This window comes from Haliotis rubra, unplaced genomic scaffold (genome assembly GCF_003918875.1).
Source record: "Haliotis rubra isolate DU_JTF1 unplaced genomic scaffold, ASM391887v1 Scf631, whole genome shotgun sequence".
Lineage (NCBI taxonomy): Eukaryota > Metazoa > Mollusca > Gastropoda > Lepetellida > Haliotidae > Haliotis > Haliotis rubra.
The window spans coordinates 248,504-264,949 of NW_025767337.1; the positions used below are offsets into that span (position 1 = coordinate 248,504).

The following is a 16,446-nucleotide window of genomic DNA, read 5'->3' on the forward strand; positions in this document are numbered from 1 at the left end:
GTATAAACCCTTTTAGAGCTCCACACAAGAGCGATAAATGTACATGCAATGTAATTCCCCCAAATAATATACTTTGGATCAGTTTGAAATCTTGATGAAAGGCAGTAAACTAGGTCATGTTAGATAACGAAAAATAATTCAGATCTGCAAAAAATCATCTGTTGTCATTAACCATGAGATTCATCATATTACACGGTCTTGCATGAAGGCCTGTAAATGAAAATGTACTCTGGTACCCACAAAAATTACACCTCCGGCGACCTTAGGTAATTTGGACCACAGGAGGACAAAGGAGTTAACATTATATTATTCGAAAAGGTTGGGAAAGCTACCCAACTGCAAATCCTCTTACAACAAGACAGATCTAAACATAAATTAAATAAAACGAATTGCCCGTGGACATTTTATCACTATCCAAACTGTGCTTGTGATGATTTACCTATATCGTTGACAATTATTGACATAGGTGAGGAGAAATCGAAAACGTAAATATATACGGACCACTGGAGGATACAGTAATTAATACTTAGACTATAATGTGAATGTTATAGTCCATCCTAATCACTTAACGAGTAAATCAACGCCTCATGTTTCCTATTATTTGCTTGTAATTACACTAGTGAGTGAGCTAAAATTTAGTCACTTTGACAATATTTCAGCCATTTCGTGACTAAATCAAGTTAAAAAAATAATAATTATTAAAGGTAAATTATACAAACCTGTTAACGAAAGACAGTAAAACAACTAGAATATCACACATATAAATGTAAAACTAGTAATTAAATCTAAAATATTTTAACTATAGAGGACAACAGGCTATAGATTGCCAACAACTGAAGATAGATCACCATCCTACGGACCATCGGGACTTACAGTTTTTGACAAACTAGCCATAACCTAAAATAAAATATATGAAGCGGTTGAAAATAGTAGTACGTTTAAATTTACTGTAATTTTTTTGGGACTGACGTGGTCTCTCAAGAGTACAATGCTACAGAAATTTAACCCCTTTGAGGATACAGCCACAAACAAGTCACTTGTTGCTTTAAACATGTATCTGTTTACACTACTGTAATCAATTTTTTTCTAACAACTCTATTTCTTTTAAAAAGTCAATGATTAAATCATAACTTACATTTAAAAAGGTCCTCAACTGTTTTTACATTGAAATATTTATCCCTTGTGATGGAAAAGTCAATACAGTCAAGCAGGACATGTTATATATATATGGATGGGATTATATATATATATATATATATATATATTGGATGAGAAGTGTTGTCACGGATTTATTGAGTGCTGCCTTAGCAGCAACATTGGCCATTGTGTTACCAGAAATGCCAACATGGCAGGGTAACCAACAAAGGAGAATGCCGTATTGGCCAGTAGCAAGATCATTACATAATTTGAAAAAGTGGATGTTTACAAGAGACATTATTTATAGCCTGAAGGCACGAAAAAAGAGAGTCTGAAAACAATGTAGATAGTGTTTATATTTAGAGTGTCTATTTATATACTTAAGAGCTGTTACTGTTGCGTTTGCTTCTGCTGTGAACATTGAACTGTCACTGGGTAATCTAGAAGATACTGTTCCGGATCCAGTGACAGGTATACTTACACTAGAATCGAGTAGTGTAGAAGTACCATCCAGTTTGACTTCGGTAACATGGGGCTTTGCCAGCTCTGCAACCCATTGAACGTCATACACTTGCTATTCATACACCAAATTCCAGTGCGTCTTATTGATTTTGACGCGTTGTGGTTTTCTAATGAAAATCTGCTTTCCACTTGTCGTGAAACGTTATTTGATGCTGGAAATGTCCTACTTACAAGCCCAACTATATACATGTAGATTGGATTCAGTTGAGCGTAAAATGTTGACAACCAATCCCTGACTTAGCCAGATTGACGCGCAGTACAAGAGTGGTCGCGATCGACGGCAGGCTTGTACTCTCTGTCATGTCGGAGCCTGACGTGTTTCTGAACGCTGGGTGTCAAAAGTCCACCAACGAAAAGAATGACCGAGTAAGAACCAGAGAGGAATGGTCCAGGAAGAGAGAGTACATTCTGTCCCTCCTTGGGTATGCAGTTGGCCTTGGCTCACTTTGGAGATTTCCCTACCTCTGTAACAGAAATGGCGGTGGTAAGTGTGACAAGCTGAAACTTGTTTTATCAGATATATTTACACATATATGTGAGTCATCGCTCGCGTGTGTGTTTGTGTCAGAGAGAGGGAAATAGGTGTCATTAATATATATATACGTGATTTGTTTTGCCCTCTCAGGACAATTACTGATGAAGTGGTGGAGGTCAGATTAGTGGTGTAATGGTACTCTGTATGTGTATTTGGAATAATGCCAAGTTTGGCATTTAAACCAAAACTAAATACGTTTGTCGAAGAACGTATGGCTGATTCTGAACGTGGTTTCAATGTGTCATGACATTTTCAATGCTGAATTCGTGTCACGTATGCAACAGTCGGGCCCGGATGGTTGGTTTAACACAGCGAGCACATCAGCCAGTTGATGAATACATTGCACTGAAATGCATTTACGAAAACCGCTACTGATTATTGTCGAGAGAAAACAGCACCTCAAACTTTTAATCAAGTCATTATGAAGACACAAAATATGTATGTAGTTCTATAGGTGTTTTATTCATGGATTAAACACTGGTTCGAGTTCACCACATTTGACAATGTTTCATTAATCATAATGATCATTCACCCTGTCTGACCTATGAAGACTTTCGTACTAATGCCTTGAGTTGACCCTCCTGAATCATCCTGATATGGTAGTGCATTGGCCTCTCTGAAAAACTCTTGCTTAATCTGTAAATACTAATCCGTGTGATACACAACACACTAATTAATTTGTAGCGAACTGTAATGAGAAAAAAAAAAAAGATCGTTGGCGTATTATTATTTGTATCTTATTAATTTATAGTATACAAAATGGTAAATTTATATCTCAAACAAAAGCTTTTAAAAATGGCAGGGAACGCAAAAGATAAATATATGTCTATGACGCTCTCCGTGACAAATTAATACCCCATGAAACTATTTAGGTCTGTCATTCATGCACGCATCTATAGAAGATTTAGCTTTTAAGGCCAAAAAAGTACTATTGTCTAATGATATGTACTTTATAGTATTTTATACCAAATATTACCTATATTGGTGGATGGGTGTCGAATATGGGGTATAAAAAGGTATATTTACATGCATTAAAACGTTTTATTGATGTAAGAAGATGGACACCAACTAATATTGTTTTAGGGCAATTTGGCAGATTTCCCATTTGTGTTTATACAGTTAAACGTTATATTTCTAATTGATTAAAAGTTTTATCTGTGCAATTATGTCGCTACCCACTGAAAACATATAAAATGCTATATAACCTTGACCAAAATGCTAGTGAAACTAGAAGCAAAAATACCTGGGCTACTCTGTTAAAAACAGAGTTAATAGATTAAGACTTGTTTCTGTATTGATTGGACAAGAGGTAGGAAACAAAGCATATTCCTGTCACTTGTACTCCTGAGATGTAAAGACTGTTTCTAACAGAACTGGAGAGCCAACTTAAACAAAATACTTGTTCGTACACATATTCCTTATTCAGAAGACCAATTTATTAGTAATTCTATGGTGTGAAAATCAATTCAGTGAAACCATCATTAGCTCAATTCCGTTGATATTGTTATGATTGTATGTTTTACAAAGAGGGGCATACAGTAGTATAGGGAAAGAGAGTTCGGCTGCAACCTCATCAATAACTTTCATCCCAATTATGCTGCACAGTCCCATAAAAAAAAGGTCATATTTACCAGAACCACATCATTTCGAAGTTCCACTAATTATGACCTGCATAACACTGACTACACCACGCGACCTAAAATACAATCGATACAAATTTATATTGAGGAAAACAATTAATTGTTAATCAGCTTTTATGTATATGTTTTTGGTAAGTAATGCTTGATGGGCTTGTTCTGTCACCTGTCCTATGAATATTTTGGTCTCTTCTTCAGTCCGAAAATCTTGTTTCATTGAGCTGTATTTGATGAGTTCTGACAATACTTAACTAAACTCTTCATCTGTGATATTTCTATCGGACAGTGCTTTCGAGATATGATCCTTGATAGTATTTCACTTAGCTTCGGTTTTAACGCAAATACTATCAGTGTCACCGGTTGCAAAAGAAGTCCGCAAATAGCTTTATACAATTTTATATGTAATCCCAACATTGTTGTTTTGCCGCAGCCAGTATTTTCTCCCCACATGAATCCGATCAGTCTAAGTAAACTTAGTCTCAGTAATATTCGTTACACTGCTAACCTTTGAGCGACCTATGACCGTCCAGTCAAATTTGAGACATCGGACAACAGCTACTTTTTATGGTTCAGCGGGACTTCCAAAATTCCCCTTTCACTGACTTCTCAACAAGCGAAAATCCGCATAAAACAAAGATATTTGACCTGCCGTATATACGGCTAGGGTTTTCTGATGACATGGTTACCGATAGCTAATATTTCCGCAAGATGACATTGAATTTTCACAAAAACACTGTTTTCCAGCGACTGTTCACTCACTGTTTTGGCGTGCTCCGTGTGCATCACTCGGAAGCAATTGTACGGAAAATAGCATTCGGAATCGTTCGGGTAAAAAACCTTTTCGGGTAAAAGTTCAAGAGGTATGTGCGAAAATCAACTTTCCCGATTTGTGTCCTGATTGGTCAATTGAAAAAGTTAACTGACGCAACCTTCTAGTAGGGTTTGTTAGACTCAGTATAAGTAGTGTAACGAATAATACTGAGCCTAAGTTTGCTTAGACTGGAAACTGATAGAACACTTATGGGTCTATCTGGATCAACAAATCTGAAGACTACCAGCGCCACCTGTCACCGCTCAATAACTGGAACAATGTCTCCTACAGGAATGGCAACGGATCACGGCTGATGTTATTCTCCGCCTTTTTGTCATCAATGCATCGACGTGTTTTGGCGTGTATTGAAGCCATTGGTGGTCACACTCAGTATTGATGCAACATTTGATGACATTTTGTACCAAAAACGCCTTGTTGATTTGTGTAAAAGTTCAGGCTATGATACCACGTGTCTTTCAGTGTCAGTCAAAAGGTATTATCGACTTTGTATGAAATTATATTGTGTACATTTGCTGAAGAAGTGAATATTCTGTTGAAATTAAAAAAGATGTTCATTCATAAAACCTTTTGTTTTCATTTCTAGTTTCGTCCAACACACTGCATACTTCTTTGAGCACTAGTTTAGTTGCAGGCTCCCAAAGATCTTTGTCATCTTTCCTGCATGTTTATACCCATCATAAAATGCATTACCTTAGAATAACACTATCTCCTGAACACGTTTTTCATATTCCCACCCATATGTTGCCAAGTTTGTTTTGACCCATATTTCTACCTTAGTCAGAATATTAAAATAAATACGCTTACTTCTGACTTCTGGAATTATCTTAGCTACTGGGAATAGTCTCAGTGAAAGAATTACCGTATGGAGAATGTTGTATGCATGTGGTGCTGCTTTCATGATCACACGCTACACCCAGTAATATAAGTTAATATGTCCACCACTAGAAGGGATAAAAGAGGGGTAAACCTCGAACTCAATCAACTTTAGAGAGTCAGTGCCAAAGCCCATCGTTATTAAGTTTGTAAGAGCTGAAGATGAATTATTTTTTTTTGTGGCAGAATGTATTCAATGCTTCAATATCTTTGGTAACAAAAATCTAAGAGACCATAGTAGAATAGTCAGTTTCCCATATTTTACACTTCTCCCAGAAAGAACTCAAAGTCTTGAAACATGTATACAGATACACACTAAAAAAAACAAAAACAGAAACGCCTAAGACATATTTATAAGATATTATTGCGTTAAAAAGCAATTATTTCATGTAATTTCAATGATAAAAAGTTGACAATTCACACGTCAATAGACAAAGAGTTCGCCAACACAACAGTATAAGTTAAGATATAATTTCTGAGAAAACAAATTTCAATGTAACATTAAATTTCATTACTCCTTGCAATTAATATGATAAATATAACATTACATGTTAAACCTAAATTCTTGCAAAAAGCCTAAATTGTGACACATTAATTTTTGTCCCTTTCAAGATCTATGACAAAATGGTTTCAATATGTACAAAAATGGGCAAAACGAGTACACCACTCACTGGAAAGTCTAACAACTGTATGAATTTAGGATATCATTTCATTTTGTCTTTAAAGCTCAAAGATATATTCGTAAAGTATTTTCTATTCACCAGGTGCGTTTCTCATTCCCTACTTTGCTGGGATTCTCACGTGTTCTGTTCCACTCTTCTTCCTTGAGGCTTCAATTGGCCAGTTCTCCAGCAGGAGTGCATTACATGCTTGGTCCATTTGTCCTTTGCTTAAAGGTTTGTCAAACGCCCTTTCTGCACAGGGGATCGAATCAACAAATGTCTTCGGCCCTCCGTTTTACGATCTCAAATGAATTATTATTATTTATGATACGGGGACACTGATGGATAAGACGCACATCTCAGTCATAATTTTTTGGCCAAATCAATGCATCGATATCTTGCATTCGACTGTTCACACACGCAAATAGACATTTCATGAAACGTTATTCTTGCTGCTCCAAAAGCTCCAAATTTGTCCTCGCTCCTGGTCGACAGATAGTAACTATCACCTTACCTCAACTGAAAGTTAACAGTAACAATGTAATACAATAAAAACACTGACTTACATAATTAATTAACACTACCATATAGCAGCCTATTTTCAGGTATTGGCATCACGCAGGTTGCAGGATGTTTAGCTGCAGCCTTGCCTTACAACCTCATCATTGCCTGGTCTATTTACTACTTGTACCGGTCTTTCTGGTCAGTGTTGCCATGGACAACATGTGGCAACTGGTGGAACACGCCCCTGTGCATCACTAAGCTTAGCAACAGCTCATCAATCACTGACGCCTACCTCACTAATAGCACGGAGGATCATCAGCTACTCAACTCTTTATGGCGGAAGCCCAATGTAACGTTGACGGCGTCAGAGGAATTTTGGCAGTAAGATATGAATTTTTAGTGACATATATAATGTTCAAATGAAATATTATTAGTCAGACCTGTGCCATTTGACTGTCAATACTAGACAAAAAACGTATTTTATGGTCACAATATAGAAAGCCAGTGCAAAAGGACAATTAATTTTGACTATCCTCAGAAAAAGAGTCCGTTTGTTGTAAAAATAAATAATTTAATAGAAGAACGAAATTTTATATGTAATGCAATTGAATTTAATAGTTGCGTTGAGAAATGATAGCCTTCGTATACATACAAAAATACATTACATTCGTTCTTGTGTTGCATATTAGTGTAGGTTTTAACTACTGCCTAATACTACTTTGCCCTTTTGGATGCAGATGGTATGATCATATTTAGACATCAGATTTGAAAATAAGATGATAAAATTATATTGAAATAATAGTCATATAATTAGCTGCCAGACAATTTATGACTCAATCATTGCAGATTCATTCAGTGTCTCTAGCGATACATCTAATGGCGTATTATTTATTTGACAGGTACAACACACTGCGAATTTCGAGTGGTATCGACAATTTCGGAACAGTACAGGTTCATCTGGTCCTCTGCATCCTTGTCTCGTGGGTTCTTGCATTTCTGTGTATGGTTAAAGGTGTGAAGTCTGTTGGAAAGGTGGGATACCAATATCATATGCTTCAGACCAATCACTTCTGTAATACCTATAAGAATAGGCCACAAGTGCTGATGCACATAAGGAAAGACATTAAACACTACTGTTTCACACCTTTGCTTGTCTGAACTGTTCTGAATCATCAATGAAGTGATGATGTGTATGGCTGTTCGACAATGTTCATCGAAGACATTAATTCCATGATAACCAGTGAGTTTACAGTGATGTTTACAGTGTGGTTGAGTTCTGTGACTACTGCTTTTTTTTGTCATCATGTACTATGTACCTGTCCAGATTTTAGCATTTACAGACTGTGCAATGTTTTCACTTAGTGAAATTCATATAAACCAGGTTGTGTACGTGACTGACCTCCTTCCCTACGTTCTCCTGACGGTTTTGCTGGTCAGGTCGTGCATGATGCCGGGTGCGGGGGACGGTATACTGTATTTCCTTAGTCCAGACTTCTCTCGGCTTGGAAATGTACAGGTCAGATGCTCAAGTATTATTAATACGATCACTGTCAGGGAAGATACATTATCAGAGCCAATTTACTAACGGATGTGACCGCCTCCTTGGTGTCGTAGTTAGAGCGTCCGCCCGAAGAGCGGAAAGTCGGGGTTCGATCCCCGACCGCGCCATACCAAAAGATGTTAAAATATGGTACTTGTTGGTTGCTGCCTGGCGCTCGGCATTAATGGGTACAACAAGGACTGGTCGGCTCGGAGTCAGTATAATGTGTCTGAGTGGGGTATCCATGATTCACTACGGCATGGTATCTCAGTGGTCAAGCACTATTAAACCAGCTTCAGTCTGGGCTAGTAAAAGCAGCCGCACACACACACACACACACGCATGCACGTCGTCATATGAGCGAAATATTCTCAAGCACCATGTTAAATCCAATTTCACCTCACCTCACGTACTAACGGATGTATCGCATATAAATAACAATAATGATGATAATAGTTCACTTGTATAGCGCCTGGTATCCATCTGTCTGTCTAGCTGCTCACTATGTTGGAGTCAGTAGAGTAAGAGGGGTAAATGTCAAATATTGTAAGCAGAAACGTTTTGATTAATGGACTTTTAAAAGCGGATTCACAGATGGTGGCTTTAAGTTCTGAAGGTAAAGTGCATGCATGCAATTTATTTAACAGAAACTATAACCTCCTCGGGAACACACATAATGTCAACTTCTCATGTAGCAAGAGAACATGAAAATATTATCTTATATCTTATTCCAACAAAAGGTTTGGCTGGAAGCTTTGCTACAAGGTTTTTTTTCCATGAGTACAACAGCCGGAGGCCTCATCACCATGAGCAGCTACAACAACTGCTTCAGGTGAACAGTTCCTCTGTTGGAGGGCCACATAATTCGGAAACTTTCATTAGAAATAAAAACAATAATTGTATAACATGTGTCGATAATAAAACTCCACACAAATGAAAACTGTATGATCCTGATTCAGGGTTGAGTCCGACATATTACGAATATTTAGTTCTCGGTGTATCATTTGCCATATGTATTAAGACGTGCACAGTAAAACTCACGAGACTTCTCATTCTAGCAAACCTCAAACCTAGACATCTTTCTTGGGTAACAGTTGTTTACATCTGTGATTATATTTAATCAAAAAGATACGTTCATTGGTAGGCAAATCATGCTAGTTTGATTGCTGAAGCATTTCCAGACATTGATCACAATGACATAGTAATGTTATCAAAGTTTCTTTTCAGAGACGTAGTGTTACTTACTATCATTGGTGAAGCCAGCACTATATTCTGTGGCCTTGTGGTCTTCTCTTCACTGGGTTTCATGGCACATCGGGCTCAGATACCTATATCAGAAGTCATGTCATCGGGTAAACAATTATGGCTGTTATATGGATCCGATAAAGTTGATGATTATCTGCGCACCGAAGAGGGGCAGGGGTATATGCGATGTAATTGGTTACGATTTAAAATGACTTTGAACACTGGTGTCTAAAATATAGCTTTTGTGAGTTATGGCCCATGTTCAAATCAATGCATTCTGTGTAAAATGGGGATATGTTTCGCAACAACTATTTAAGTTCGACAACTCAATTTTTACACAATAACATTGCTGGTCATGATCTAAAAGCAGTTCGAACATTTGTGTCTTACGATAGTTAAGTGCAGTGTTATGACCCTTGTTGCATGTCTTTTAACTTACTAAAAAGTGATTACTGCCTGTACTTGAGACAAGTTTGGTCGGTATCTACTGAAGTTACATACATTGAAGTTGGCATGCCTATCGAATAGAAACCTTTGGAGCTTGAGTTCGAAAAGTGGTGTCATGTTTTTATGTCCCTTGCCATATGCGTTTTGCTTTTCCTTAAACATAACCAGTTAAAGATATAGTGTTTGAACGGGGAAAATATTCTCAGAGTTTACTAACTTTACATGAACTTACTCAAGTCTTAGTTCTAAAATTGGTGCCATAAAATATGATTTGTGAGGGAGGTAATTTTGGTGTTGATACTTCACATTAATTATTTTCTCTGATGATGTAAAGCACCCTTGTGCTTGTCTCCTCTTAGGTCTCATTAGGAATTTGTTTTTCTTGTTAACATTTACTTATATCTTATTCTTTACTATTTGCACATTACTACGAAGTGGTAACGCTGTTTTCTCGTTGCTTTTGGTACTGCTCATTGTTTTGTCCACGTCCCGTCCTGTGAGATGGATATTGATAGTGGCTCCGTTAGACACCACGCATTTACGTTTTATGAAAGTAGCACTCGTGGCAGTTGCTAGCATATAAAACGTACGGACTTACCCTTTAGAGGGCAACTGGTGAAGTTTAGTGATCCATTCACATACAATTCGTTACTATAGTTGCTTTATCTCCCTTTGGACTGTTACTCGATCCCTAACAGTGCGTTATCAGTTGACGTCGGGGTTGTGAAACGATTACGAAAATGACGAAGCAGAATTTGATTGTCCTCGGCATGTGACGTCACACTTGGCCGTCAGATGTCATACCCTTTCAGAGCATAAGTGTCCTCAGGTTGAGAATTGTCAGAATACAGCATCTAATGGCACGTGCAACAGACACAATAGAGGGGGCAGCTTGGAGTATGCCCAACTGCAAGTTCAAGTCATCTTCCGGCACTGGGTACAGATATTGTCAAACAGCAATTGTCTGTACGTGGTCAGTAGGCAACATTGCACTTAGTGACTAGTGACTAGTTTAGTGACGAACAGCAGAATCATTCCCAAAACTTCATCGTTTTTTACAGAATGATTCATTATCTTGCCTTGAGGCACCACACAAGGATCCAGACCTATCTTTAGATGGTACTCCCATCAAGGTAGTAGAAGAAGCCAAATTCCTGGGACTCATATTCGACCGCCACCTGATATTCTTGCCAACATAAAATATTTGAAAACCAAGTGCTTGAAGGCTCTGGACTTACTAAAAGTCGTTTCAAATACAGAGAGGGGAAGGGATCAGATTACCCTCCTTCACTTGTACAGATCTTTGGTTCGCTCTAAACTAGACTACGGCTCCATTGTTTATGGTGGAGCCTGCAAAAGCAATTTAGAAAAATTAGATTCTATCCACCACCAAGGCCCGAGGCTCTGCCTGGGAGCTTTTAGGACCTCTCCGGTAGACAGTCTATATGCAGAGGCTAACGAACCTTCCCTTGAACAACGCCGCATTAAACTTTCACTGCAGTATATCACTAAACTACGTTCAAATCAGTCCAATCCAGCATACATTTGTGTTTTCAACCCTCTCTATGAAAACTTATTTCCTAAACTGCCAAGCCTGGTTCCACCACTTGGAATCAGAATTCAACCACACATATCTGCAGCTAAAATTGATCTCAATAGCATAGCACCTTACCGACTCCTGTCTTCACCACCCTGGCAGATGGTGAAACCACAGGTCGATCTTACCCTCACTAAATTCAAAAAGTCTGAAACAAATCCCTTGATGTTCCAGCAGGAATACATCCAGTTTCGTTCCAAGTATGACACCCATAGATCCATTTTCACAGACGGATCCAAGGATGAGGGCCAAGTCGCCAGTGCTACAGTCATTGGATCTAAGACTGTCTCCTCTAGGATTCCCGACAACAGTTCCATTTTCACTGCCGAGGCCAAAGCTATCTTTTCAGCTTTGACCTATATTAAACAGCAGAATCATTCCAAAAACGTCATCCTTTTCACAGATTCATTATCTTGCCTTCAAGCACTTCAAAATGTTACTTCAAGTCACCCAATCATTCTGGACATTTTGGAACTTTACAACGACCTCTCTACTGGCCAATGTGACATCGCCATCTGCTGGTTGCCGGGTCACGTCGGCATAGCAGGTAACACAAAAGCCGATGCTGCAGCAAAAGCAGCTCTTGACAAGCCCTTATCTCCACTGCTGATCCCGTACAGCGATTTCAAACCCACTATCAAAAGCTATACTCGGGACCTCATGCAAAAACGATGGGTCACTCAAGTAGGAAGAAATAAACTGTATGAATTGAAACCAACAATTGGTTATACCTACTTGGGTTGTCAGTCAAGACGTGATGAAGTAATTTTACGACGATGTCCTATTGGCCACAGTCGATTAACTCATGACTATCTGCTGAAAACGGATGGGGATGGACCCCCATGTGTGTCTCTTGTGATGAGGTTTTCACCATCAAGCATATTCTGCTTGAATGCGTGGACCTATCGTCTGCAAGGGACTCACATTATGATGCAACAAACCTAAAAGATCTGTTCTCCCGCGTGAGCGCTCATCTGATAGTGAACTACCTGAGGGAAGTTGATCTGTATCATAAATTGTAACTGTTAAATGTAACTATCATAAATTGTAACTGTGAATTGTGACTAACAAATTGCCTGCCTTTAAATTTGATGCTATGACTTTTTCTGCCTTTAAATGACAATGTTATGAATATATGTTTTTGAAATAAAACTCATTAGTGTTTACTAATGCAAACTTGTTCTCGTCACTATATGGCTGGAATAATGCCGATGTGACGCAAAACCAAACTCAACTCAACTCAAAGGTTTACTTCAAATCACCTTTCTTCTGGCCAATATGACATCGTCCTATGCCGGTTGCCTGGTCACGTCGGCATAGCAGGTAACACAAAAGCCCATGCTGCAGCTAAAGCAGCTATTGTCAAGCCGTTATCTCCACTGCTGATCCCGTACAGTGACTTCAAACCCACTATCAAAAGTTATACTCGGGACCATATGCAAAATAGGTGGGACACCTATCTGCTGAAAACTGATGGCGATGGACCGCCTATGTCGATCTCTTTAGATGAAGTGTTTGCGATCAAGCATATTCTGCTTGACTGTGCGGATTTTTCAAATGCAAGGGGTTCACATTACGAAGCAACAAATCTGAACTATCTAAGTCATTTTCTAAATATAAATTATATTTTAAATAATAATGTAAAGAATACATATGTTATAAAAATAAAACTCATTTGGACTTTGGACTTAAAATGTTTATGAATGCAGACTTGATATCGTCACCAAATGACTAAAATAATGCCAATGTGACGTAAAGCCCAACTCAACTCAACTCACTCTACTAAATCTGCAACTGTTTGTACCAGGTTCTGGACTAGGGTTCATCATCTATCCGGAAGCAATTGCCCAGCTACCAGTCTCTCAGATGTGGGCAGTGCTCTTCTTCATCATGATGTTAACAATGGGAATGGATTCTTTGGTAAATATCTGTTTTACATTACAATAAATGTAGCGTGAAACACATGCACCAATAGAACGTTCGGTTTTGGTGAATCTTTCAAAAGCCAAAAATACATTGGAGGCATCACCATGTACATTGGATTTCACTAGGGCTTTTCTCAGCACAAACGTGTGTGTTACATGGCTATATTCATTGCTATTTCTTTGGCACATCATGTAGACTATTGCTAATCATTATGATACTAAAATGTAGATTCTATTTTCTGTACAGTTTAGTCATGCATGAACAAGACACCACCAATTGTAATCAAGCATTGAATCACGTCACCATGTACGGTAATGTGTGGAGGCAAAACAAAATACATGTAACGTGCGACTTTCTGATTCAAACAATATGTGCCAAGCAAAGTTAGTCTATTCGGACAAGAAGTGATGTAAGGACAGGTGGAAGATTTCACATCATAATATTTTTAGTTTTCGTAATAACTGTAAATCGACACTTTATAAATAATGTTTTTACTTACAGTTTGGTACTATGGAAACGATGATAGCTGCCATAATAGAAGCGTGTCAAACATACCTTCAACATCGAAGAATGTACGTCACTGCAGGAGTGTGTCTGCTCAGTTTTGGAATGTCCATCCCCTATGCAACTGAAGTGAGGCTCTTTGAACATTTACCATGTGTCACTTTCTGATTGTTTATTGAGGAGTTTGAAGCCTCGCGTAGAGGGCAGTGAGTTATTTCGTTGTTCCCATGATGACTTGAGGTATATACATAACATGTAAGTCAGCTGACAAGTGAAACAAGCAGTGGCCTGTGACTTTGGGAAAAAAGACAAACTTGAGGAAAGACTTCTCTGTTTCAAAAATGCTTTCAAAAAAGTAAAAGCGTAGGAATTATTATTCGTATATTACTGTACCATAAAGTAAAACAGTATGATAGATTAAGGGATAGAACCACATTGCATTGCAGTGCTGATATTCGTGTGTACATTTTGCAGTTATAATTCCAATACCTATTCCATACTATATTCTTGAAGTAGCATACTGAAATCGTGCTTTGTGTATTGCATGATTCACAAGTCACATCTATGTTTCGATTTGAGACATTCTTATCATTTTTTTATCGGATTGGAACCTCATTAAGACACTATTGATGACATTTCATGTCACACCCACGTTTGTACGTGGCTTTATACGTTACGACGTGTAATTAATTTCACATCATATGTTTGTTCCTCTTTCAGGGTGGTGTATACCTCTTTCAGCTATTAGACTGGTATGCTTCCTCGTTCAACTTACTGCTCATTGGCTGTCTGGAGTGTGTTGCCATTAATTGGATCTATGGTCAGCGAAAATACCAAATTGATGGGACAGCAGTCCGATCGGGTTAATGATTGGCTGTTTCAGAAAATATACGATTTCATTGGTTAAAAACAATATGTCGGATCTATTTAGTGATGAAATTCTTGGAAATGAAGCCGCGTCACACGCGTGGGGATATGGAGATTCCCCACATCGCGGGTTTCCTTCTAGAGAAAATGCTGTTTTCATTTTAGAGTTTTTTAGATCTTAGATGTGTAATAAAAGCAATAACCAGCTCGTGACGGGGAATGACAAGTTATTGTCTAATTATTTTCTTACGGGTGTTTGCCATCAAAGCAAATTCCAGACTTGTTTGCTGTCCCTTTAGGGTCAGTCTAATCAAGAAACTGATGTACATACATTCAGGAGTTATCCCTTTTGACAAATGGCATAGATACATTTTTTGTTTGTTCTCCTAAGATGTCCACTTTAAATGTCATTTTATCATGCAAATGACGTTTCATAGGTTCTGAAAGATTTAGCGACGATGTTGAAATGATGATGGGAAGACGTTCCCCATGGTTGCTGAAAGTCATGTCATCCTACTTCACACCAGTCATCCTCTTTGTAAGTTCAACTTCATATAGACCACATTTAAGTAATGCCTTCTTTAAGTAATGCTGACTGTCAAAGGTCCAGCTCAAAAAGGGTAATGCATCCGAAACTGAGATACATTTGTCATCATTGAGTCATAAATTATCTTGTCCCACTTAGCGATCATAAATATAGGATCAAAGAAGGACATTGCTGAGATACTGTGGGTGCATTTCAGGCTCTGTCGGCCCAAACTGGATACGTAAATAATATGACATGTGCACGTTGCAGACTATCAACAAGTGCTCACATCTCTTGTGTAACTGCACAGGTGCCCTACTAATGTGGGGCTCACGATACGTTGTTCAAAGTTGTACCTCTCAGAAGGACAAGAAACGTGTTCTCTTCTTAACCGCGTTTCTTTGTCTCTTAGCACCATATCCGAACTCGTTTCACCAAACTGCCAATTGTCTTATTCATGCATCAAGTCCTGCCGTTTATTTATATCAAGCTGATATTCCGTGATATAGCTGCCATACTGTTCATACTGGTGTTGAGGCCGACCTGCCTACTTCTACCTAAATTATTAATGAACTGCTTTTCACTTATAGGCGTCCTTGATTCTTACCCTGTTTCTGTACGACCCTCCAAGATATGGCGAGTACATCTACCCTGAATACGCAAAGTTGATTGGAATCTTAATTGCAGTTGTAATGTCATTGCCAATACCTGTCATGTTGGTATACCAGCTCATCAAGCAGAAAGGAACATTTCTTGAGGTTGGTTTACATGTGTAACCTAACATTGTTTACGGGATATGAAATAGGTCATTAATATTGTATGTACATGGCTTAAAGTCATGTCCAGAAAGAACAGAACAAAATTATCACATATTCTTTTGTAAACAAATTTGAGAGCATGTAAAAGAAATATTTGAACGGCCAACAACACTAAACTAGTCACCATTGGGCCTTTCATATTACTACTTCTGCTTTCCCTGCAGCTGCTTGCGAGTGTACACAGTTGTAGCTGTCAGTCTGCGATGTATAAATACACTGCCTTTTAAAACATTGAAAGATATAAATAGCCCTTGAATGACGAGGAGTTATAACC

The 16,446-nt window shown here is 38.2% G+C and overlaps 2 protein-coding genes and 1 long non-coding RNA gene across 3 annotated transcripts; all 3 read left to right on the forward strand.

The window, feature by feature from the left end:
* Nucleotides 1–1,957: 1,957 nt before the first annotated feature.
* Nucleotides 1,958–7,087, forward strand: LOC124256610 (sodium- and chloride-dependent betaine transporter-like). The gene is made up of 3 exons (XM_046690586.1): nucleotides 1,958–2,143; nucleotides 6,301–6,432; nucleotides 6,804–7,087. The coding sequence occupies exons 1-3, from the start codon at nucleotides 1,960–1,962 to the stop codon at nucleotides 7,085–7,087; spliced, it is 600 nt and encodes a 199-aa protein (XP_046546542.1). The 5' UTR covers nucleotides 1,958–1,959.
* A 520-nt stretch (nucleotides 7,088–7,607) lies between these two features.
* LOC124256608 lies at nucleotides 7,608–9,061 on the forward strand. Its single transcript, XR_006893006.1, has 3 exons — nucleotides 7,608–7,734; nucleotides 8,084–8,218; nucleotides 8,983–9,061. It is a non-coding gene; the product is annotated as an uncharacterized LOC124256608 (long non-coding RNA).
* A 409-nt stretch (nucleotides 9,062–9,470) lies between these two features.
* LOC124256611 (sodium- and chloride-dependent GABA transporter 1-like) lies at nucleotides 9,471–15,676 on the forward strand. The gene is made up of 6 exons (XM_046690587.1): nucleotides 9,471–9,594; nucleotides 13,339–13,451; nucleotides 13,959–14,090; nucleotides 14,682–14,781; nucleotides 15,266–15,366; nucleotides 15,665–15,676. Exons 1-6 carry the CDS (start codon nucleotides 9,549–9,551, stop codon nucleotides 15,674–15,676), a joined length of 504 nt encoding a protein of 167 aa, XP_046546543.1. The 5' UTR covers nucleotides 9,471–9,548.
* The last annotated feature ends 770 nt before the right edge of the window (nucleotides 15,677–16,446 follow it).